This window comes from Panthera pardus, unplaced genomic scaffold (assembly GCF_024362965.1).
Source record: "Panthera pardus isolate Hobbes unplaced genomic scaffold, ASM2436296v1 HiC_scaffold_5, whole genome shotgun sequence".
NCBI lineage: Eukaryota > Metazoa > Chordata > Mammalia > Carnivora > Felidae > Panthera > Panthera pardus.
The window spans coordinates 7,887,468-7,913,022 of NW_026526980.1; the positions used below are offsets into that span (position 1 = coordinate 7,887,468).

The 25,555-nt window shown below is 44.6% G+C and overlaps 1 protein-coding gene across 3 annotated transcripts in view; it reads left to right on the plus strand.

The window, feature by feature from the left end:
• The window catches only part of BFAR (bifunctional apoptosis regulator), a 34,429-nt gene that overhangs the window by 3,218 nt on the left and 5,656 nt on the right, over positions 1–25,555 (plus strand). Inside the window, exons 2-6 of one of the 3 annotated variants that reach the window (XM_019468643.2) lie at positions 9,257–9,316; positions 10,707–11,043; positions 12,591–12,795; positions 13,865–14,034; positions 17,148–17,292. In XM_019468643.2, the coding sequence (XP_019324188.1) occupies positions 10,781–11,043; positions 12,591–12,795; positions 13,865–14,034; positions 17,148–17,292 (783 nt within the window). In that variant the 5' untranslated portion in view covers positions 9,257–9,316; positions 10,707–10,780. Of the gene's footprint in view, positions 1–9,256; positions 9,317–10,706; positions 11,044–11,296; positions 12,293–12,590; positions 12,796–13,864; positions 14,035–17,147; positions 17,293–25,555 lie in introns of those variants that run through there. The other 2 variants (XM_019468641.2, XM_019468647.2) reach the window with 2 other exon arrangements.

Here is a 25,555-nt window from a genome sequence, read left to right on the forward strand (position 1 = left end):
ATCCCTCATGAGCAGTGAATCACGGGGTCTCAAAAGTTCAGGCAGCACGTCAGCCAGTGCGCTAGCTAGCTGCCTTTGCCCTAGTAACGTCTGACTCCGTCCAGAAAGAAAATATTTTTGGACAAGATTTTTTATGGGAAGAGCCTGGAAGTGCTTCTGTTGTGTTCATGAAAGCCACTTTCTGCCACCTACAAGAGGTGTACACAATATTCTCTTATTTTTGCCATGTATGGCCTTTGCCTTGCTTACATTTCGGCACATTTCATTTCACAGTCACTAGAAATGTGTGGTCACTCTTTGGACATTTAAAATGTCTGTAGTATTCTACTCGTGTTTATAGTGGTGTCCCCAGAAGTAGACCTGGGGTGCCAGAAATAAGGGAGTTCCCAACTACTCTCACCACTATTTGTTTGTTTGTTTGTTTGTTTGTTTCTTTCTTTCTTTCTTTCTTTCTTTCTTTCTTTCTTTCCTTCTTTCTGTTAACTTTTAGAGAGAGTGCTAGTGGGGGAGAGGGAGAATGGCGGGGTGGGGTGGGGAGAGAGAATTTTAAGCAGACTCCACGCTCAGCACAGAGTCAGACGCAGGGCTCGATCCCACCACCCTGGGATCATGACCTGAGCTGAAATCAAGAAATCAAGAGTTTTTAATGCTCAACCGGCTGAGCCACCCAGCACCCTTCACCCCAGTTTCTCTTGTGACTGCGTCTGCTTGTCTCACGCAACACCATGCTCATCGAGTCAGAGTTCATGTTCCGAAATGCAGTGGTGTTGTCCCTTCCTGGTTTATTTTCTGCAGTTTGGATTTCTCAGCTTTTGTAGTAGTAGGATAGAGGGGCCAATTAATCCTTTGAACCAATAACGTATTGGTTACCTTATTGGAATAATGTAGTGCTATGAGGTCAGGCTTTAAGTCAGACCATGGTTTAAATTTTTTTTTAATTTTTTTTTAATGTTTAATTATTTTTGACAGAGAGAGAGAGAGACAGAGCATGAGCAGGGGAGGGGCAGAGAGAGAGGGAGACATAGAATCCGAAGCAGGCTCCAGGCTCTGAGCTGTCAGCACAGAACCCGACGCGGGGCTCGAACTCACGAACTGTGAGATCATGACCTGACCTGAAGTCGGACGCTCAACCGACTGAGCCACCCAGGTGCCCCAGAAGTCAGACCATGGTTTAAAACCTGGCTCTGTCCTCTATTAACTAGGCCTCCATTTTCTCGTCTGTAAAGTGGAGATGAGAGCAATAATCATCTCATAGGATCATCTTTCACATGATAAGCTCTCAGTAAATGCTAGTGGTTGTCATTCTTCGTTGCTGTCAGGTAATATGTAATGAAGAGAAGTAAATGACCTAGTTAAAAGACGATATAAAGGCAAAATCTTTTTATTCTTGCAGGGAAACATCTTGGCTAAGTAGTGATTGAGATCCTCTTTTCAGGTTAGAATCCCAATAAATTAGTCCTCCAAAAGATTACTCCTAAAACATTAGGTATGTACTACCGTCACAATAAACGTCTTGTTGAACAAAAAGATAGAACCATAATTATATGTCACTGAACAAAGTAGTTTGAAGATTATGACTTCTAAAGAGTTAACGATCACTATGTGACATCTTTATTTCATTTATTTAAATTCAAGTCTGTTAATATGTAGCGTAGCATTGGTTTCAGGAGTATTTAGTGATTCATTGCATGCAGTCTTTATAAGCTGAGGTATAAAAATCCTCCGTTTAAACTCATTATGAATGCATTCTTCTTTGAACTCAATGACAATTACTGTATTAATTGACCTCGGGGTGAGTAAAGAATCAAACAGTTAATGGCAGTGACACCACCTCCTTCCACCACTTCCTCTAGATGATTCTACAGATCGGTACTTGACCAAGTCAGTTTTCCTTCCGAGGGAGCAATAGCCACGTTTATTGCCAGTTCTTTAATCACACAGATAGCTGGGATATGGTATTCCAGACCTTTTGTTTCCTTCCGAGATTTTTCAGATAACTGTACCATGTCAGTTAGGTATTTCTTGCGGAAACACGGAAAAGGTTCCAGTGCTAGAGCTCTTGCAGTTGCCCAAGTCGTGACACTGTGATAATTGTTTCCTGTCAATTGTGCCAACAACTGACCCGTGAACATTTTAGAAAAGCTCAATGACCCAGTTCGTTCATGTCGTGCTTTCTAAGACTTTATGCCATTTCTTGACCCTGAAATTTTAGAGATGGCGTTTCCCTCAGGAAATAATATCTCTCCAGGTGTTTCTAAAAGTTACATTGGTGAGGGGCACCTAGGTGGCTCAGTCGGTTAAGCATCTGACTCTTGGTTTCGGCTCACATCATGATCTCACGGTTCGTGGGTTCGAGCCCCGCAAAGGGCTCTGCACTGACTGTGGGAAGCCTGCTTGGGATTCTTTGTCTCCCTGTCTCTCTGCCCCTCCCCCACTCCCGATCTCTCCCTCTCTCCCTCTCTCCCTCTCTCCCTCTCTCCCTCTCTCTCTCTCCCTCTCTCTCTCTCTCTCTCTGTCTCCAAAAAAATAAACATTTAAAAGTTACATTGATGAGATGTCAGAATAAGTTGTTGATTATATGGCCTGAGCATGCGAACAGCTTTTGGGATTCCTCACTTGGACGGTTTGGGAAGTGTCCCGCCAGAACCATGATGTGGAAGAGGAGACCAAAGTTACTGAATACTCCTTTTGTGCTGGTGCCTACACGCGTCTCCTTAATGCTCACGACAGCCCCGTGAGGTCGGAGTGGGAACCCCGTGCCTTCTATATGCTCATGTGAGACTCAGAGAGAGGGAGTAATTCGCCCACAGTCTCATGGCTCATAAGTAGTGAAGGGGGGCACTCAGAACGTGTCATCTGACTTTAAAACTGAGAAGTATACATCATTGTTATATGATACAAGTAAACAGAAGGAAAAAAAATGGGGTGTAATTACAGTGTCTCAGAACCCGGAAGTAAATACCTCCAAAATATTAAAACAGGCGTTTTAAACGCCTGTACTAAATATGTGGTTCACAGAAGAGCCCACAAACCCTTCATTCATTTAGACCTAGGTCTCTGGGGAAATGATGAGAAAAAAAGCCAGCCTAGAATCTTTAGACTTGCCCTCCGATTCACCCACAGCCTTTCACACACGGAGTCTGCCGAGTAGGGGTGTCCGACCTCAGGGTCCGTAACAGAATAGAAGCAATAGCTCAGAAAACTTGGTGAAAGACCTCAGAGGCAATCATTTTCTCAGCAATGATGATAAACAACCTGCCAGCAAATCCAGAGACAGGGAGACTCTCAGCTGATAGAACTCCCAAAGCTTACCAGCCTAAGACCAGTTAACCCAGAAACATCATAAGCTCATCAGTAGACTCTGCCGGCCTCACCTACGGAGGGGTCATGAAAATGCAAATAGCCCCCGAGGTCAGGGGAGGAACACAAGTGGATGAGGACTTGCAAACCAGGGCAGATAGGCCCTCCCTGAAGAGTGCAGCTGCTGAGTTACGCAGCTTGTGACGATTCTTGTCACTCCATATGCAATCCCAGTCTTGCTTGATCGGATTTTTTTCAGGAGAAGCCAAGAGTCTGCATTTTTATGTGAAATCAGATTTTTTTTGAATTTTTAAAAATTTTTTTATAAAGGTGCATGTATCCTTTCCTTTTTAAAAAAAGTTTTTAATGTTTTTTGTTTTGTTTTGTTTTTTAATTTTTTAGGGGCGCCTGGGTGGCTCAATCAGTTGAGCGACTGACTTTGGCTCAGCTCATGATCTCACAGTTTGTGAGTTCGAGCCCCACGTCAGACTCTGTGCTGACAGCCGGGAGCCTGGAGCCTGGAGCCTGCTTCAGATTGTGTCTCCCTCTCTCTCTGCCCCTCCCCCACTCATGCTCTGTCTCTCTCTGTTTCAGAAATAAACATTAAAAAAAATTTTTTTTTAATTTTTTTAACATTTATTTATTATTGAGAGACAGAGAAAGATAGAGCATGAGCAGGGGAGGGGCCGAGAGACGGGGAGACACAGAATCCGAAGCAGGCTCCAGGCTCCGAGGTGTCAGCACAGAGCCCGACGTGGGGCTCGAACTCACAAACCACGAGATCATGACCTGAGCCGAAGTCGGGTGCTCAACTGACAGAGCCACCCCTGTTTGTTTATTTTTGAGAGAGAGTGGGAGGGAGAACCAGGGAGAGGCAGAGAGAGAGAGAGAGAGAGAGAGGGATCATGAGGATCCAAGCAGGCCCGTGCTGTCAGCACAGAGCCTGATGCGGGGCTCGAACTCATGAACCGTGAAATCATGACCTGAGCCAAAGTCAGACGCTTAACCAACTGAGCCAGCCAGGTGCCCCTGAAATCAGATTTTTTTTAAAGGCCGGCACCTAATTCAAGAGAAAGGGAGAGAGGGACACCATGTGAAAGCCTGCCTGAAGGCCAGATGTCACCACAGTGGAGTGGTGGCTACTGGTGTTGAGACTGTTCCAGGACCCAGAGGGTGGGAGTGCATGACAGTGATACTATGTCACTGTGGAAAGGCTCACCTGGGTTCATCGTGACCGCTCCAGGACCAGTGGGATGGTGAACATTTTAAAAGTCTTTATCCTAGTGGATAAACAGTTTTTAACCTTATTTCGGTCTTGGTCCTCCTTGAGAGCCTAATAAAAACTATAGATTTCCCGGGGTGCCAGGCTGGCTTAGAGGAGTATGCGACTCTTGATCTCAGGGTTGTAAGTTCAAGCCCCACGTTGGGTGTAGAGATTACTTAAATAGGACTTAAAAAAATTAAGTAAAACCTATCGACTTCCTTTAGGCAAGAGTTCATATTACATCCTCATAAGGACAACCACAAGCTTGGCTTATAATTTCTTTGCGTGCACAGACCTCTTGACGTGCCTTATAGACATCAGTTAAAGACCCAAGTTTTTATCCAGAAACCACAGCTCTTCAGAGTGGCTCAGTCCCCAGAGGTTTACTGTACTCTTCAATGCTGCAGTGTTCAACCTGTCATTTGAATCCTATCTCTGTTTGCAGTCTTGCAGACTTTTCCAAACTCAGGCATTCTTCCCCTTTAGCTTTGAACTAGATAATTAACACTTGTCATTTCACGTGATGCTTAAACACAAACCAAAGTGTATCCGTGTGGACCGGGCACAGGGGTTGGAAAAGGGAATGAATCTCCTCCCCCAGTCCTACCGACGTCCCCCCCCCCCCCCAGCGTCCTCTCTGAGGCCTTCCAGACTGGGGGGGGGGGGGGGGGAGGGACAGCAGGCTACAGGGACATTCTCATGTGTGCTTACTTGTGCAGAAAGTCAGAGCCAGCAGAGCCTCTCCCCGCTCCTGCCATGGGCCGAGTTTATACCGAACATCTGTAAACATCCTTGGGAACACTGTGCTCCCAAGATGCCTTCAGTCATTGCCAGCGCGGGAGGGTGTGTTGACCCACACCTTGGAAGTTCAGGGTTTGAACTGCGTTTTATCTCTGAAGAGAACTTTCTTCCCCTGGAAGTGCTGTTTTCCCTCAGGGAAGTGACCCAAATGCAGACAGAAATAGCAGAAAAGATCAACTGAATTTGGTTAAGATGTGGACTCTTTTCTCTGTTCGCTTTCACATTTTGGATTTAGGGGAAGCTGAAACTAGCAAAATTCCCAAGATGTAATCCAAGTCCATGCCGTTTCTAGTTTGTTAAAGACAGTCATAAGACAAAGGTAGTGACCACCTCAGCTTCTCAAAATACGACTTAAAAATATGCTTTAGGGTCACCTGGGTGGCTCAGTTGGTTGAGCGCCCGACTGCGGCTCAGGTCATGATCTCACTGCTTGTGAGTTCGAGCCTCACGTCGGGCACTGTGCTGACCGCTCGGAGCCTGGATCCTGCTTTGGATTCCGTCTCCGTCTCTCTGCCCCTCCCCTGCTTGTGCTCTCTCTATCTCAAAAATAAACATTAAAAAAATTTTTTTTAATTTTAAAAAACATGTTTTATTGATTTCTTTTTTTCAGTTTTTTTTTTAATTTATTGTGAGAGAGAGAGAGAGAGAGAGAGAGCAAGCAGGGGAGGGGCAGAGAGAGACAGACAGACAGAATCCTAAGCAGGCTCTGCTCAAACTCATGAACCACAAGATCAGGACTTGAGCCGAAGTCGAGTCGGACGCTCCAACTGAGCCACCCACGCGCCCCAAAGGTACATTTTAGATGTCAGCATGTGGTTTGTTTTCTCTCAGGAGAAATAAACTTTCAGATCGGGTAAGCTGGGAACGACTGGTACCTTCTAGTTTTCAAAGGCTAATTGGTGAGAAACTAATTTCAGTACAAAGTTGTCATTTCTGTGCAGATTACTCGCAGGTGCGTACAGTGGCCTCATTCTTAACTCCCAGCTGCAGTTTTGTCCCTCCAGCTGCTCACTAGACCATCCTACTTGGGAGTCGTGTCATCACCTCGAACTCACCTTTTCTAAAATTCAACTTAACCTTCTCTCTGAGGCTTGCTGAAGGGTACCTCTCTTCCTCCCCAGCTCTGACACCTGGCCAGCATCTTTGGTCTTTCTTCTCTCTCGTCCCCAGAGCCTGTAAGTTATTTCTTTAACAGCACTCAGATAGCCTCGATCCCTTTCTTTATCACTTGTCATTCTTGTGCTGTTTTCCCTCTTTATCCCCTCAGTCCCAGAAGTGATGAAACATTTTACTTCTAGGATGTCCTAGCCCGTCCCCCCTTCCTGAGGAGATTTAGCATCCTCTGGCACCGCTTTGCTGATCACATTGCCTCTGAAACCTTTCTCTGCTCCCATTGGCCCACCTCTCATTACCTAGGCACACACGACCCCATATCAGACCGGTAGCTCTGGGTCACTCACTGCTCCCCACGAAGGCACTGAGTCCGGCCCATCTTTCCTGACCCCTCCCCTGCCCCTCCTTCACTTGGGATCTTTCCTCTGACACTGAATCCTGATGAGATCCTGAATGTACCTAGAAGGCAAGCCCAGTGCCCAGCTCGTAGGAGGTGCTCAGTTAATAGCAGTGGTTCAGTTATTTATTTCCTGGGAAAATGGCCCCCTCGTGGCAGTTGTTTAATCAATATTAGCCAGATAAAGGAACTACCTTATGTAAATGATCCCTTTTTCTAAAAATCTGCATAAGATCTCTCACTTAGCAATGTGAAGGGACTGCCTATAGGAAAGCACTTAGGAATTTTTTTAGTGTTACTAAACATACAACTGATAAGTAAATATGATCAGAAATGATTTAGAGTTTGTCATTAAGAATATTTATTTGAACTCTTTCTTCCAAAAAGAACAGCTTTTTTTTAAGATTAAAATTTTTTTTTTTTTTTAGTTTATTTTGAGAGAGAAAAAGGGTACACTCTCCACACTGACAGTTGGAGCCTGATGTGGGGCTCGAACTCACAAACCATGAGGTCATGACCTGAACTAAAATCGAGTCAGACACTTAACTGACTGAGCCACCCAGGCACCTCAAGATTTTATTTTTATTTATTTTTTATTTTTATTATTTAAGTTTATTTATTTTGAGAGAGAGAGCCCAAGCAGGGGAGGGGCAGAGAGAGAGGGAGAATCCCAGGCAGGCTCTGCACTGTCAGCACAGAGCCTGACACGGGGCTTGAGCTCACGAACCGTGAGATCATGACCTCAGCTGAAACCCACTGAGCCACCCAGGCATCCCGTCCCCCAGATTTTATTTTTAAGTAATCTCTGCACCCATCGTGGGGCTCAAGCTCACAACCCTGAGATGACGAGTAGCATGCTCCAGGGTGCCTGGGGGCTCAGTCCGTCGTGCGTCTGACTTCAGCTCAGGTCACAATCTCATGATTCATGGGTTCGAGCCACGCATCGGGCTGTGTGCTGACAGCTCAGAGCCTGGAGCCTGCTTGGGATTCTGTGTCTCCCTCTCTCTCTGCCCCTCTCTCACTTATGCTGTGTCTTCTCTCAAGAATGAATAAACATTAAAAAAAAATTTTTTTTTTAAATAGTAGCATGCTCCACCAACTGAGCCAGCCAAGTGCCCCAAAAACAACAGTTTAGGCTTATACAGAAGGTGGTCCCCCTCTTTACTATAATTTATTATTGTGAATAACAGTATGAATGTAATTATTATATTTTAAATTTTTATATTTTATATTTAATCCTTTAATTTTATATTTATCTTTACCTAATTGTCTTTTTAGTACTGATGAGGACCTTTATTCCACTTTAACACTGAGTTTAAAATTTAGCTGTGTTTATTGTTGGAGTTTAAAATCCCCCACTAGTGTTGTGTCACAGGGAATACAATATATTTTTTACAATTTTATATGTGTTTTTGTAATTATTTTAATATACATTTTTATTAAAAACAATTTGGTATATACAGAAAACCAAAATAATCACGACCCTCCCCCACCCAGCATACCCAGACCCACTACAAATACTTCATTGTATTTTCTTCTGTCTTTGCTTATAGATGTGCTTGTTTATTTTAATACTTATTTATTTTTGAGAGGAAGAGCAAGTGAGGGAGGAGCAGAGACAGAGAGACAGAATCCCAAGCAGGCTCCATGCTGTCAGTCCAGAGCAACACCCAAGACTTGAACCCACAAAGCCTGAGATCGTGACCTAGCCAAAACCAAGAGTTGGAGGCTTAACCGACCAAGCCACCCAGATGCCCCTATAGATTTGCTTATTTAGACTATAGTAGTCTAAGGGTGCCTGGGTGGCTCAGTCAGTTGAGTGTCTGACTGTTGACTTCAGCTCTGGTCATGATCTCACAGTTCATGAGATAGAGCCCCAGGCTCCACACCGTCAGGGATTCTCTCCCTCTCCCTCTCTCTGCCCCTCTCCTGCTTGCACATTCGCATGCTCTCTTTCAAAATAAATAAACATTCATAAATAAATAAGTAAAATATGGTATTCTATAAGCATAATATGTCACTCAATAAAAGATAAGATTCTCATGACTGTATTTGAAAATCAGGCAAATTGCTACCCTATATGGTTTACTTACCACATGTCAGGCTCTGTAGGATCAGATACTTCACTTGCATTCTCCTGTTCAATTCTTAAACCTCCCAGTGGGGGTAAATGCTGTTCTTACGCGCGCACACACATACACACACACACGCACACTTAAACACGAGGAAGCTGAGACTCCCAAGAAGTCCAGACCCTACAGCTAGCGAATGGCAGAGATTTAGTAAGAACGCAGGCAGCCCTACTGCAAAAACAAGAGCCCTTCTCTACATGATCGCTGTGGGTGATGGAGAGTGATTTACTACTTCCTTTCTCTTCGCAGTAGCGAGATGGAGAAACCCTTACTCACCAGGGCCTCCACTGTCTTAATACCAGGAGTAGTGTGAATAGTCATTGCATTAACCCCTGTTTACACCATACACCCTCCCTGCCACTTTACTTTTCAACCTCTCTGATCCTCACAAGAAACCTTGGCGGTTTTTATACTGTTAACTACCATTTCACAGTTGAGAACACAGGGCTCAGAGAGCTCAAGTAACTTGTGCACAGTCACAGAGCAAGTGACTCTAACTCCATGGTGTCCTGCACTGTCCTGCCTCTCAATAAAACAGTCTCCTAAGACCCGGATGAGAACGAGAAGATGGTCCTCTGCCATTTGCTTATTAGCGACATTGGCATGTTTCTGTGGCACCCGACTGGCCAGATCCAAAGGGCATGATGTGTGTTGGGGTTGAGTTGGGAGGAAAGGGTATATTGAGCCTCTAGGGAGTTGACCTGGCACAGGGCACCTCACAAAATAAGGCTTCACTCACTTCTTGGTACTGTACCTGTGGGAGCCTCTGAAATCACATATTTATGAAATAAACATAAATAATTACCTACTAGGAAAACATTTGGATAAAAAAAATGCATTATTTACATGAAGTACATCTGTTATTGCCAACTTCAGACATTTAACTGGCCCAAGAAGCTGTGTTTTTTTTTTAATGTTTATTTCTTTATTTATTTTGAGAGCGAGTACACAATTGGGGGAGGGGGACAGAGAAAGAGAGAGGAGAGAGAGAATCCCAAGCAGGCTCCATGCTGTCATTGCAGACCCCAATGTGGGGCTGCAGCTCATAAACCGTGAGATCATGACCTGAGCTGCAATCAAGACTTGGACACCCAACTGGCTGAGCCACCCAGGGACCTGCTCCCCTCCACCAAGAAGTTGGTTTATGTAAAATCATACACAAGAAAGGACTTTAGAAATGTAATTAAGAACACTGAGGCCAGAGGAATTACATTTTCCAAGTAAGTTAGTGAAAGAGAAGGATCTAGAATTCCCCACTGTCACCAAGTCCCCTGAACTTTCCACTGCATGATTTTGCTTCACCTAATTTTCAGAAGTATGACAGGGCAGAAAGAAATTCAGTAAGTTTATTTGGTTTCTGGAACGTGAATTTTTAGAAGTCAAATTGATCACATTTAAAAATGAGCTTTAATGGGGCCACCTGGGTGGCTCAGTCAGTTAAGCATCTGACTCTTGGTTTCAGCTCAGGTCATGATCTCATGGACATGGGATCAAGCCCCATGACTGTGCTCTGCGAGGTGCCTGGTTGGGACGCTCTCTCCCTCTTGCTCTCTGCCCCTCCCCCACTCATGCTCTCACTCCCTCTCAAAGTAAACAAAATTTAAAGAAAAACATTTATAAAAACCAGTTTTAACAGAACGGCAGTAATCTCAAACCCTTGTCCTAATTCTGTTGCCTTTTCTTTTTTTTTTTTTTCTAGATTTAATGATGCTTTGGAGCAGTTTTCTAAGTCTGAAATTTTCTGTGCTTGTGAACCCCAGGATTTTCTAAGAGATGGAGGGGCCTGCACAGAACGATCTGAACAAGATGACCCATGAGGAAGGTGACCCTCTCAAGAGCACCACCCCTCAGATTTCTGTTAGTGAATTTTCATGCCACTGCTGTTACGACATCCTGGTTAACCCCACCACCTTGAACTGCGGGCATAGCTTCTGCCGGCACTGCCTAGCTTTATGGTGGGCCTCTTCGAAGAAAACAGAGTGTCCAGAATGCAGAGAAAAATGGGAAGGTTTCCCCAAAGTCAATATTCTCCTCAGGTAACGCTCGGTCCATATCGGTAGCCCATACAGCTTGCGCACTATGCTTTGTCTTCATGGGAGCAGCCATGTTTGAGAAGGCCAGAGGCGCAGGGCCGACCCCCACGGTCATTCTAGATCTGCTGGCCTGGGAGTCGGGGGGCTCAAGGACCTGCAAAGCCAGACTTCCTTCCTCACAGGTGACCGTGATTTGTTTGTGTTTATTTATCATAGAGGAAAAAACAAATTGTGGTTATCAGACCATTGCTTGTAATGCTTTGTCCTATAACACTTTTTATCGATTTGTGTCCGCTGAGAACACCCTAGGTCTCATAGAGAAAATGGCGTCACTGCACAATTCTGTACAAATCGGTTTGCTGCTGATTTTCATAATCTTTGATAAACTGTTCCAGTTTTCACATCAGTAGAGATGGTCTCCCATGTATAGCTTCACACAACAAATGGCAAGACCTTTCAGAGAGAGGGTTCCTTTCTGCTTGCATGCATATTGCACCTGTCACGTCTTCGAGCCTAAAGTCCTTGCTTTTCTTCTGTTGCCTTCCTGATACCAACAGAGTACCAGAAAGTTCCCTGAAAACGTTAACCTAACATTCTCTTTTTCATGGGAGATACATTGACAAGCGCTTTGCTCTCACCTCTCAGCCTGGGGTACCTGCAGATTGATCTTAAATTGAAGGAAGGTTCTCTGATTATGTGTAATTGAAAACGAAGACAGCTCCACTTGTTTTCTGGAATTAATGTTGAATAACATCAGCAATACATAGATAACCTTCATTTGTTTATATTCTTTTTAAAAAATGAGAGTGCTTACTGATAAAGATCCCTCTGCCCTCTCCCTCCCCATCTTACAACACGTCCTTCCTTTTCCCCAGAGTCATTTCAGTCATGCCTCTGTTGTGATTTCCTTCAGAATTTTAACGATACTTTTGTACCTATGTGTGTCAGCAGGAAATGCAAGTATTTCCTCACATCAGTGGTGTACTATCTATAAGGCTCCACAGTTTTGTTTTTTTAATTTTGTAATGTTTATTTATTTTTGAGAGACAGAGTGCATGCGGGGGAGAGGCAGAGAGAGAGACAGAGAACCCGAAGCAGGCTTCAGGCTCCAGGCTCCTAGCTGTCAGCACAGAGCCTGACGTGGGGCTCGAACCCACGAACCATGAGATCATGGCCTGAGCCGAAATCCGAGCCCTCAAGCGACTGAGCCGCCCTGGCGACCCCATCGTTTATTATTTCCGCTCCACAATATGTATGTCTTAAATTTATCCATCTCGATACAAATGATATCCAGTAAATTCATTTTTAAAACTTTGTAACATTCCATTGTGTGAATAGACCATAATTCGACTGTTTCTCTAACAGTGGACACATCGGTTGTTTACAGTCCTTTTTGGTGTTACCAACCGGGCCATAGTCAGTCTTGACCATTGTTCTAAAGTGCCTGTATGTTATTAAATATTGACTGTTAGTTTTATTTTAGCCTCTCAACATCCTAAGTGTATTTAGTCAAACAACTATCATGTGATTTTTTTTCCTATTCTTCATAGGGATGCCATTGAAAAATTATTTCCTGATGCCATTAGAATGCGATTTGAGGACATTCAGCAGAATAATGACATAATCCAGAGTCTTGCAGCCTTTCACAAATACGGGAGTGATCAGGCTCCTTTAGCTACCAACACAGGCCGAGTGAACGCACAGAGAGGTGGGGGATTCTTTTCTGGAGTGCTCACCGCTTTAACTGGTGTGGCAGTAAGTGTACCGCTGTGTTTCTCTGCCCCCTGACCCACTCCCAGTTTTCACTGACATCACTTCTGTGGAAATTGATAGCTTACCCGTATGTGGTCATTCACTGCACGCATTTGACATCCGCTGGGTCGGATGATTCTTCAGGGAAGCTGTGTACTCAAGTAGGCAGTGTAATATTCAGGGCCCAGTTCTTCTTAGCTTCGTTCCATTCATCCTCTTTCTCACCCCTGCAATAGTCACCGTGCTTATTCCCATCCCATTTGTCCATTTCTATTATTTTGGTTTTAATGTAAGCTCTATCCCCAGCGTGGGGCTTGAACTCACAACCCCGAGATCAAGAGTCGCATGTTCTACCGACTGAGCCAGCCAGGTGCCCCAGTTATTCCCATTTTAGAGGTGAGGGAACAGATGCAGGAAGGTGTGAGAACTGGAATCCGAGACCGTGTCTACCTGGGTGGTTGAGTCTTGAGCATAGCCCTTTACTAACATCTCACACGGAGACTGTTTTATTCTCGGTTCCCTGGTACGAAAATTTATTATTATTATTATTTTAATGTTTATTTATTTTTGAGAGAGAAAGACACACACACACACACACACACATACACACACACACACACACACACAGACTGAAGCAGGCTCCAGACTGAGCTGTCAGCACAGAGCCTGATGTGGGGCTCGAACCCATGGGCCACGAGATCATGGCCTGAGCTGAAGTCAGACACTTAACACCCGGGCGCCCCATGCTACACAAATTTAAAGGTTACAAATTTTCCAGTAGAAAAGGCACATGAGGCAGTTATGCTGGCCAGGATGTTGGGGCCCAGGGTGCTGCGCTCCCAGATGCTCTACGCCGAGTCCTGTTCCCATCTCTGTTCCCTCACGGCCCCACAACCAGCAGAGACAGGGGCCCACCTGGAGTTCTCCTCCGCAACTCTCGGTGCCAGTGGTTCCTTGTACCGACTCGGCATCATTCCCGCCAAGCTCAGCCTTCCCTTCCCTGCCCCACACTCGTGAGAAGCTGGCTTCTCTGACCTTTCTGTGTCTTAAGGCCTCTGTCCCTTGTCCCCAGGTGGTCCTCCTCGTGTATCACTGGAGCAGCAGGGAATCTGAGCACGACCTCCTGGTCCACAAGGCTGTGGCCAAATGGACAGCAGAAGAAGTGGTCCTCTGGCTGGAGCAGCTGGGCCCTTGGGCCTCTCTCTACAGAGACCGGTTTTTATCTGAAAGAGTGAATGGAAGGTGAGACGCTGGCTCTTCTGACGTGTCATTGACCTTTTTGTAAGCTGCTTTACTGAGTCATAACCCACATACTATGAAATTCACCCATTGAAAGTGTCCAATCCATGTTGTTTAATGTATCCACAGACATGTGCAGCCATCACCACAGTCTAGTGTTAGGACATTTTCATCACCCCAAAAAGAAAGCTCTTACCCTCCCCGCTTTGGTCCTCATGCCCCCTCCCTCATCCCCAGGCGACCACCATTCTCCTTTCTGGCTCCGTGGATTTGCCTGTTAGAGTAATCCCTGTAAACGGAATCCTTTAGCGTCTGGCTTTTTCACCTTGCAGAGCATTTTCAAGGTTTATCCAAGTTGTCACGTGGGTCAGTGCTTCCTTCGTCCTTTTTTTTTAGTGTTTATTTATTTTTGAGACACAGAGAGAGAGACCAAGCGAGAGAGGGGCAGAGAGAGAAGGAGACACAGAATCCGAAGCAGGCTCCAGGCTCTGAGCTATCAGCACAGAACCTTACGTGGGGCTCAAACCCACGAACTTCAGGATCATGACCTGAGCCAAAGTCAGACACTTAACTGACTGAGCCACCCAGGCACCCCTAATGCTTCCTTCATCTTTATGGCTGAGCAGTATTCCCACTTGTGGCTACGCTGCCCTTGAGTACCCATCCTTCAGTCGTTCAGGTTGCTCCGTTTGGGGGCTCTCACGAACAGAGCTGTTCTGATCCTTTGCATGTGGGTTTTTGTGTAACCCTGTGCTTCCGAGGGCCCGTGCATGTCTGCCCGAGTGCCGTTGCTGGGCCTGAAGTCACCTTCTGTGTTTCCCTTCTTGAGGAGCTGTCACACCGCTCCCCAGAGCAGCTGAACCATTTTATGTGACTGGCATTTTGTGTGTTGCTTCTGAATTAGAAAAGAACCATGTATTTTTTAGTTATTTTAAAATAACGTAGAACTGTAGGGTATGGAAGTGAAATACCCTCATAATACTACTCTTCAGAGAAAACCACTGTTAGCATGTTTCTGGACATCTTTCTGGATTTTCTTCCACGTTTATACAGAGATACACATAAGTGTATATTATTTGTTTAAACTGGAAATACAACTGTATTAAACATCTGTGATTATAGGTACGTATACGTATACATATGTACGTACGTATGTGTGTGTACTAGAGTCTCTTTAGTTGATCTCACCAAGGCACGTCTGGGCTGTTTCCTTTTTCCTGTCCCAGGCAATTCCAAGCAATGTTGTAGCAAAATTCCAGGATGGAATTGCCAGGCTGTGGGCAGGCCTGCCTCTGCCCATCAGCATGTCCCCATGCCCCCTTCCAGAACACTGTCCGTCTTTCTTGGGCTCTTTCCTTCCTTGGAGGGACTGTGTAGGGAGAGTATAGTGTGCCACGCAGTGCTGAGAACGGCCACTCCTGCTAATCTGCTTGTTCCAGATGCGCCATCCAGGCCGCCTGCCTGCCCACCTCACACCCCAGTCACACTTTCCCCCTGAACTGAACTTTCAACTCTTAACTCTCCTTTGGGAAAGCCACACGCTCCCAGTTGAGTTGTCTGCTTTTCGTAAGAATTGGCGCCTCCCCCAAATTGTGGTTGAAAACATTTTTGTTGGGGCGCCTGGATGGCTCAGTCGGTTAAGCGTCCCGACTTCGGCTCAGGTCATGATCTCTCGGTCTGTGAGTTCGAGCCCCGCGTCGGGCTCTGTGCTGACAGCTCAGAGCCTGGAGCCTGTTTCAGATTCTGTGTCTCCCTCTCTCTGATCCTCCCCTGTTCATGTTCTGTCTCTCCCTGTCTCAAAAATAAATAAAACATCAACAAAAAAAAAAAAAAAATTTTGTTGTCTACCTGGCTAATACATCTTTGCCTCATTGCCTTCCTTCCTGAAGATGGATTCCTAGAACTGGAATTTCCACGTCAAAGGAAATAAGCCTTTATAACTTTGATCAATGTTCCAAATCACCCACGAGAGGACATCAGTTTACATCCCTCCCCCAGTGGTTGTGTGCCTGCTGGGTCTCCGCTTGCTAGTGCACAGGGGTGGTTTTAACAATTGGTTCTTGTGGAGGCGGAGTCATATTTTCCAATGGAAGGGACCAGATAAGGGATCTACAAATATTTTTATTACATTACGACCCCAAAACAGCTACTTTTTTTTTTTTTCTATTTATTTACTTATTTATTTAGAGACAGCGTGATCGGGAGACAGAGAGAGGGGGAGAGAGGGAGAATCCCAGGCAGTCTCTGCACCATCAGCACAGAGCCCGACACCGGGCCTGAACTCATGAAATGTGAGATTGTGCCCTGAGCCAAAACCAAGAGTCGGACATTTGGCCGACTGAGCCACTCAGGCGCACCCCCACCCCCACCCCAGAACAGCTCCTGTTCGAGTCATCACATTTTATTGGATTTCTTTCCAATTTTTTTCTATATGTTACAGAAATATATTATAATTTTATATAGAATATTATATTCTGTGTAAAATATATACTACATTTTTCTTTGCAAAACAGAGTACCCTGGGAGAACTCCGCTGCTTAGCTGAAAGATCAGAAGTTAGGAGCAAAACAGACCGGGGTGCGCCTCGGCCGAGCCACTCTATTCCTCCAAACCATTTTGTCATGCATGTAATGCTCATAATTCCACCTACTCTGCAGAATTGTTTGGGGCGCCTGGGTGGCTCAGTCGGTTAAGCGTCCGACTTCGGCTCAGGTCACGATCTCGCGGTCCGCGGGTTCGAGCCCCGCGTCGGGCTCTGGGCTGATGGCTCAGAGCCTGGAGCCTGCTTCCGATTCTGTGTCTCCCTCTCTCTCTGCCCCTCCCCCGTTCATGCTGTGTCTCTCTCTGTCTGAAAAATAAATAAACGTTAAAAAAAAAAATTAAAAAAGAATTGTTAAACGGATTGGTGACGGTTTGTGGAAGTACTTTCAGAGAGTCACTAACAATTAACAAGCATTCAGTAGTTTGCTGTTATTACTGTTACTTCATGTACCAAGTATCTTGCCTTACCGGAAGCCCGAAGTGTTTGTGTTGATAGGATGGAACCCTGGGTGCGAACAGTTGGCTTCGGTGTATAATCTCACGAGAAATCTACTGCCCCCCCCTCCCCCCCACAGGTTGCTTTTAACTCTGACAGAGGAAGAATTTTCAAGGGCGCCATATAACATAGAAAACAGCAGCCACAGAAGAGCCATCCTCCTGGAACTGGAGCGTGTCAAAGCACTGGGGGTGAAGCCCCCCCAGAATCTCTGGGAATATAAGGTGAGCTCTTGGTTTATTTACTTTTAGTTGAAAAAAGTAGAGAGAACGGCCCGTCCGTCATCTCCATGCCCGCTGCTTAGGAAAACATCGCAGACACAACCGAAGCCCCCGGCTCCCCACCCTCTCTAGCGGAACCATGCTCCCGCAGCTGAGCCAGGCGCCATTACTGGGCGCATTTCCCTCCTTGGACTACGGGTCTGTGCACGCAGGCGCTAGGAGCCCTCAGCCTGAACGTGAGAGGCATGAACCGAGCATGTCCTTCTGCAAGTAGCTTTGACCTCTCTGGCTCCAGTTCACGCATTTTCTCTTTTGAGCGTATCTTAGTTCGTGCATTTTCCTGTCCGTGCACACGGAGGTTGTTGCCCTTAGAAACAGTGCCGCTGTGGAAATTCTTGGGGCGTTCTTATGCTTTATGGTTATATACTGAAGCAGGGGATTAGCAGTTCACAGGTAATAGGCATCTTCAGCTTTATGAGGTATTGGTAAATTATTCTTCACTCTGACTGCACCAGCTGATTTCTCCTTCACGAAGATTTAGCAAATGCTGTGCTATAAAATGAATATTTTTTTAATTATAAGATACCTGGAATGTGCCAACATGGCAAATTTCTGCATTTGCATGGAGAAAAGTAATTACACATAACCAATAAGTTTACGGGAGAAAACGCTCACTCATAATTAAAGACGTGTAAACTGAAACAACCAGATGGCGTCGTTTTCACCCATGTTACTGTCAAGGATGAGAGAGCATCACGATATGAAGAAAAAGACACTCGTGGGTGTGGTGGGTGCTAAATTGGCGCAGTCTCCTTGGAGAGCAGTTGGTCAATAAGTGTTCAAATTCAAACCGCACCTGCCCTGTGATCTGCCGTTTCACTTCTTTGCACCTGGAACACAGGCAGCATGGTGGGGGGTGGGGGGGCGGTCAAGGTGAAGAGCAGGGCTAGGCGCCTGCCTGGGCTGCTCACTGGGCTTCTCCAGGACACGCTGGCTGTGGGACACCAGCAGGCACCCGGGCCTTGTGTGCCCATCTCCTCCTCGGTAAATGACTTCACAGAGTGACAGTCGCAGTGAGAGCTGAACTTTGAGCCCCAAAACGTCATTAAACAAGACGCTCACTGCAGCGTCGTTGGTAATAGCAGCACAAAGAAACCAAGCGAAGTGGCTGTCATCAGGACAGGTTCCGTAAACTGGGCCCACCCAACTGTGGATCCACTGCAGAAGGTGGTGATGCTGGTGTGCTACTAAGGAACGATGCCCACGTTGTATTGTTAACTGAAAGTAGGGAAAAGCACATCGGAAAATCCACACGTGGACGTATCTGTTTGTTGTCATATGCACAGAATGTGTCGGAAGGATACGCAGACTGTCACAGTATTTTCCTCTACGGATTGAGACTTGGATGGAAGAGAGAATTTTATGTGTCACTTAACACATTTCTGTGCCATTTGGAAAACATTGTGTTTACTATGTACACGTATTATCTTAAAACCAAAAAAACCATTAGTTTCAGAAATTTTGACGAATGGGCTTGGAGGTCCTTAGGTAGAAGGTTTGTTGTTTTTTGTGTTATCGCTGTTATTTGTTTAATTTTGGAAAATCCCTGCTTTTATCATAAATTACCCATTTTGTTTATGCAGTAAACTCTGGGCTTTTTGTAGCCAATATTAGCCCTCTGGTAGGTTTTTAGTGTCTGGCAGAACATTCGTGGGTCACACATCCAGCGATGACCTCTATTTAAAAAACATAAAAGTGGGGCGCCTGGGTGGCGCAGTCAGTTGGGCGTCCGACTTCAGCCAGGTCACGATCTCTCGGTCCGTGAGTTCGAGCCCCGCGTCGGGCTCTGGGCTGATGGCTCAGAGCCTGGAGCCTGTTTCCGATTCTGTGTCTCCCTCTCTCTCTGCCCCTCCCCCGTTCATGCTCTGTCTCTCTCTGTCCCAAAAATAAATAAAAAAAAAAAACAAAATATAAAACATAAAAGTAATCTTAGCATTAAGCAGAGCGAATGGGCACGTGATTCCGCACCCAGTGTGAAAGCAGGCAGAATCTTATCAGTGGGCTCCTTTGGCTCTTCTGTGCCACCAGCCCCTCCCTGAGGGTGGCCGTTTGACAATTAGGCAACTAGCCAAAAGGCCTCGAGGTGTGTGATAAGATTCCTCCAACCCTAGTGCCTGGTGCAATTCCTGTTCTCATTAGACGGGAAAGAGACCGCTCCCCATTGAAGTGCCTCCCGGTAACCACCTTACTGGGTGGTTGGTTTTCCTCCTTATCTGATAGGAAATAGCCAAGCACTCACCGCCTCAGCACCCACGCTGACGCCAGACCTACAAATCCATAACCTGGTCTTCTCCCTTTCTCTTGTACTAACCATGATGTGGTTGGACACACGCAGACTTTATATCTGGGACCGGTGCTCCGGGAGAGCTTGCATATTCAGCAAGAGCAGGATTGCCCCCAGGGTGATGATAGGCGTGGAATCCACAAGTCTTCCTTAATACAGGAGTTGCGGCCCCCTCTAAAAGACCACAGTACATAAACAGATTTATAGTATATCTGTGGTATTAACATTTCATGGGGGCAGGATTATGGGGGGAAGAAAAAAGTTTTTAACAGATTTCTTAAGGGCTGATTTAAAAAAAAAAAAAACAGGTTGGGAAACACTTTTGATAAAGAACTACCCCCATTTCTATTTCTCATCTAAGTTAGGAGGCAAAGTTATCTTTAGAAGTTAGGTTTTTGAGGGGGACACCTGGGTGGCTCAGTCAGTGAAGCGCCTGACTTCACCTCAGGTCGTAATCTCACTGTTCTTGAGTTCGAGCCCCACGGGCTCTGTGTTGACAGCTCATGGCCTGGAGTCTTTTTCAGATTCTGTGTCTGTCTCTCTCTGCCCCTCCCCCACTTATGTGCGCATGCGTGCTCTCTCTGTCTCTGTCGCAAAAATAAACATTAAAAATTTTCTTAAGTTACATATATATTTTTTTTTAATTTCAAACACACACAAAAACAGGATAAGAGTACAAAACTACCATGTACCCTTACCAGCTATAACAACTTATGGCCATGTTCATTTCAGTGATAACCTCCACCTCCCGCCCCTGACTACTTTGAAAATCTAAGATATCTTATTTTCCCATAGGTAAATATTTCATTGGGAATCTCTAAAAAGTAAAGACTCTTTTAAAAACAAAAGTGAATTATCTGATATCAGGTAACTTGTCGGTATTCAAATAGACCACATCTTTTCTTCTTCCAGTTGACGTGTTCCAAACAAGGTCTGCATTTGGTTATTATGTGTCTTAAGTCTCTTTTACTATCTGGATTCCCCCTCCCTTTTTTTGTCACCCTGCATTTATTTGTTGAAGAAACCAGGTCATTTTGTCCCGTAGTTTGCCCACATCTTAAATTTTGCTCATTGTCCCTCTGCGGTGTCCCCTGACAGGCTCCTCTGTCACCAGACACGTAATGTGTCCTGTACATCCCATAATTCAGTAGGGAAATCTAGAGGCTTGCATTGGTTTAGGTTTTTGACAAGACTGTTTTATAGCTGGTGGCATCTTCTCCCATTAGGAGGCTCAGCATGGCTAATTGTCTCTCTCTCTGATGGTAGCAGCCACCGTGATCGTTCATCATTTGCCTGCAAAATGGTGATTCTGTAATTCTCTCACTTCTTCATGTGTTAGCTAAGTACGTCTAAAAAAATTAAATTAAATTAAATTTTTAAAAAAAGGAAAATTTCGGGGCGCCTGGGTGGCGCAGTCGGTTAAGCGTCCGACTTCAGCCAGGTCACGATCTCGCGGTCCGTGAGTTCGAGCCCCGCGTCAGGCTCTGGGCTGATGGCTCGGAGCCTGGAGCCTGTTTCCGATTCTGTGTCTCCCTCTCTCTCTGCCCCTCCCCCGTTCATGCTCTGTCTCTCTCTGTCCCAAAAATAAATAAAAAAAAAAAAAAAAAAAAAAAAGGGAAAATTTCACTCAGCAACCATTTTGATTACCCTAAGCACAGTTTATACAGAAAGGTCAGTTAAATGCTCGATTCTTTCCCTTTATTTACCAGTTTCATAATAATGATTTGGTTCTCTGTTACCTAGATAGGTAACCAGTTTCTTTCTTTAGGATCATTATGAACTAAGGATTTTAACATTCTTGATATGTTTGAATACCTTTCAGTAATTACTCTAATTGATGCTCAGATTGTCCCATCTTTTTGGAGTATAAGTCTCCTCAAATTATTTTCAGTTCTTTTTTTTTAAGATTTATTGTTTTAGCGTTTGTTTGTTTTTTGAGAGAGAGAGAGCAAGCGAGCGCACAACAAGGGAGCGGCAGAGAGAAAGGGACAGAGGATCTGAAACAGGCTCTGTGCTGAGAGCAGAGAGCCCAGTGCAGGGCTCCAACTCATGCCCCACGAGATGGTGACCTAAGCCGAAGACAGATGCTTAACCGACTGAGCCACCCAGATGCCCCTGAGCTTTATTTTGAGAGAGAGAGAGAGAGTAGGGGGATGGGGTGGGGAGTGGGGGTGGGGAGAGAGAGAGAGAGAAAGAATTCCAGACAGGCTCCACACTCAGTGTGGAGCCCTACGCAGGGCTCGATCCCACGTGGGGATCAATCCCACGACCCTGAGATTGTGACCTGAGCTGAAATCAGGGGTTGACGCTCAACTGACTGAGCCACCCAGGCACCCCTTGAGTCTATTTTTAAAATTTAACATTTGAATTGAGGTATAATGTACTTGCCCATGAGTCCTTTTGACATGACCTCAAAAGTCTGATACTTTTTATTTTTAAGTTTTTATTTAAATTCCAGTTAACATACAGTGTAATATTAGTTTCAGGAGTACAATACTTGTGATTCAACATCTCCATACAATACTTGATACTCATGATAAGTACGCTCCTTAGTCCCCGTCACCTATTTCACGCACACACACAGACGTGCACACACACAGACGTGCACACACACACACACACACACACACACCCGTAACCATCAGTTTGTTCTCTACAGTTAAGAGTCTGTTTCGTAGTTTGCATCTCTCTCCCTACCCCCATTTGCTCGGTTGGTTTTTTCCCTTCAGTATGAATGAAATCATACGGCATTTTGTCTTTCTCTGACTGACTTGTTCGTTCAGCATAACACTCTCTAGTTCCATTTACGTCATTGCAAATGGCAAGATTTCATTCTTTTTTACAGCTAAGTGTTATTCCATTGTATCTACGCATCACATCTTCTTTATCCATTCATCAATCAGTGGACACTTAGGTTGTTTCCATAATTTGGCTATTGTAGGTCATGCTGCTATAAGCATTGGGGTGCAGGTATCCCTTCAAATTAGTATTTTTGTGTTCTTTGGGTAAATACCTAGTAGTGCAATTGCTGGATTGTAGGTTGGGTAGTTCTGTTTTTAAGGAACTTTTCTTTTTGAGGAACCTCCATACTATTTTCCAGAGTGGCTGCACCAGTTTGCATTCCCACCAGCAGTGCGAGAGGGTTGCTTTTTCTCCACATCCTTGTCAACACCTGTTGCTCCCTGTGTTGTTGGGTTAGCCATTCTGACAGGTGTGAGGTGGTATCTCATTGTCGTTTTGATTTACGTGTTCCTGATGATGAATGATGTTGAGCATCTGTTCATGGGTCTGTTGGCCATCTGTATTTCTTCTTTGGAAAATGTCTGTTCAAGACTTCTGCCCAATTTTTAATTGGATTGTTCGTTTTTTGCATCTTGAGGGTTTTTTTGTTTTTGTTTTTGTCTTCTGTGTTTTGTTTGTTTGCAGAGTGAGCTAGCACATCAGCAGGGGAGCGGCAGAGGGGGTGAGAGAGTCTTAACCAGGCTCCACACCCAGCACAGGGCCCACTGACTGAGAGGTCATGACCTGAGCCGAAATCAAGAGTCAGACACTTAACCACCTGAGCCACCCATGTGCCCCTGGGTGTTGAGTTTTATAAGTTTTTTATACACTTTGGATACTAATCCTTTATCAGATATGTCATTTGCAAATATCTTCCCCCATTCTATAGGCTGCCTTTTAGTTTTGTTGATGGTTTCCTTCACTATGCAGAAGCTTTTTATTTTGATGTACTCCCAATAGTTCATTTTTTATTTTGTTTCCCATGCCTCAGGAGACATGTCTAGAAAAAGTTGCTATGGCTGATGTCAGAGAAGTTACTGTTGGTGTTCTCTTCTAGGATTTTTATGGCTTCGGGTCTCACATTTAGGTCTTGAGTCCATTTTGAATTTATTTTTGTGTATGGTGTAAGAAAGTGGTCCATTTTCATTCTTTTGCGTGTTGCTATCCAGATACTTTCTTTCCTTATGTAACAGGATGTTCAAGTTATTCTTGTACCTTTTCTATCCCAGACCTGAAATCAGCCATTTGATAGGTTGGGCCTTTTTAAAAAACCTTTTTGCTATAGAATTTCAGGTGCATGCAGAAATAGAAGAGTATACACCTGTCCAGCTTCAGTGAGTATTGACTAGTGGCCATTCGTATTTTTACACACCCCTCCACCCACTCTTACACACCCCACACACCTGCAATGCATGGGATTATATTAAAGCATAGCCAAGCATCATATTATTTCACCCTGAAATACTTGAGTGTGAATCTCTGAAGAGAAGGACTCTTTTCTTAACATTTAACAGTAAGCCATTAATAGCATCAAATAAGTTGAATGTGTTCTAACAGTTTCATTGAGCTGCAGTTAACATACACATATTTCAAATGTATAATTTGATAAGTTTCTTTAAATTCCAGTATAATTAAAGTACATTGTTATGTTAGCTTCAGTGATCGTGATTCAACGATTCTGTGCATTACTCGGGACTCATCAAGATAAGTGTACTCTTTAATCCCCATCCTGCTTCACACACCCCCCCACCCACCCCCCGCCTCTGGTCACCATTAGTTTGTTCTCTGCAGTTAGGAATCTGGGTTTTTTGTCTCTTTTTTTCTTCGTTTGTTTGTTTGTTTTGTTTCTTAAATTCCGCATATGAGTGAGATCATTGGTATTTGTCTTTCTCTGTGTGACTTAATTTCACTTAACATAATACCCTGGAGGTCCATCATATTGTTGCAAATGGAAAAATCTAATTCTTTTTTATGGCTGAGTAATATTCCATGGTGTGTATATACACCACATCATCTTTCCACATTCAGCAATTTGGTAAGTTTGGACATATTGCACACATCTGTGAAATCATCACCACAATCAAGCTAACGAACATACTCATCTGTCCCCAAAGCCACCTCCTGCCCCTCTGTGAGCCCTGCTCCCCACCCCTCCCCATCAAATCAAGTACGCGGTGCTAATGTGGAAAACTGGTTCCATTTTCTCTTTCTCTTGAGCATCTTGTTATGTGCTTATTTTATTGTATCTTCCTTGGTGAAGTGGCCATTCATATCTTTTGGCCATTTTATTTGATGCTTAGTAGCACCAAGTAAACAGAATCGTCTGAAGTTACTTTTACTATCAGGAAAAACATAAATACACGTTCTTTGTAGCAAAATTGACCAAAGTGATGAAAATGAAAATAAGTGGCCCATTATCCCACCTGAGAGCCAGACACGGTTAACGTTGCATTTTGCTCTGTCTTCTTCTTAGCCAATTTTTTTGTGCGTAGTTTAATTGTGCTTTTGTTTATGTATTCATTCCACAAATCTTTATATCTGGTATGAGCCAGGTGCTGCTCTAGGAAGGGTCACGAAAGAGGCCTGGTTTGTATGGGGCTGACACCGCAGAGATCGGATTGCCACGTCTTGGAATCCTTTTTTCACCTAACACTGTAACAAGAGCATCATCCAAAAATGCCCATATTCACTTTTCAATGGGCTGCATGAACTCTGTGCTGAACATCCACTGTAATTTCATTACTTAGGTCTCAGATTTCACTTTTTCTCTCTTACAGTGTAGCACGAAACATTTTGTGCATAAAGCCTTCTGTATTTCTGATTTCCTTTTAAGTGGTGCCCACTAATACATTAGTTAAATTGAACATTTTGAAGATTCTTTGATACATTTTACAAAATTGTTTTCCAAAAAAGTTGGATTTTACTAGCAGCGCCTAGGAGTGTATGTCTCCGCACCCCCCTACCTCCCCCCCACACACACACCAAAGCCATGGAGAAGGATTGGGTCTTTATTAAATAGAGCCCGACAGATTGATTCCTTGGCCTCTTCTTGCCACCCATTCATTCATCCATTCATTCACTGTGCAAACCACACACAGAAAAGCTGAAGGCAAAGGGCGTGAGACTGTGGAGGGAGCATGG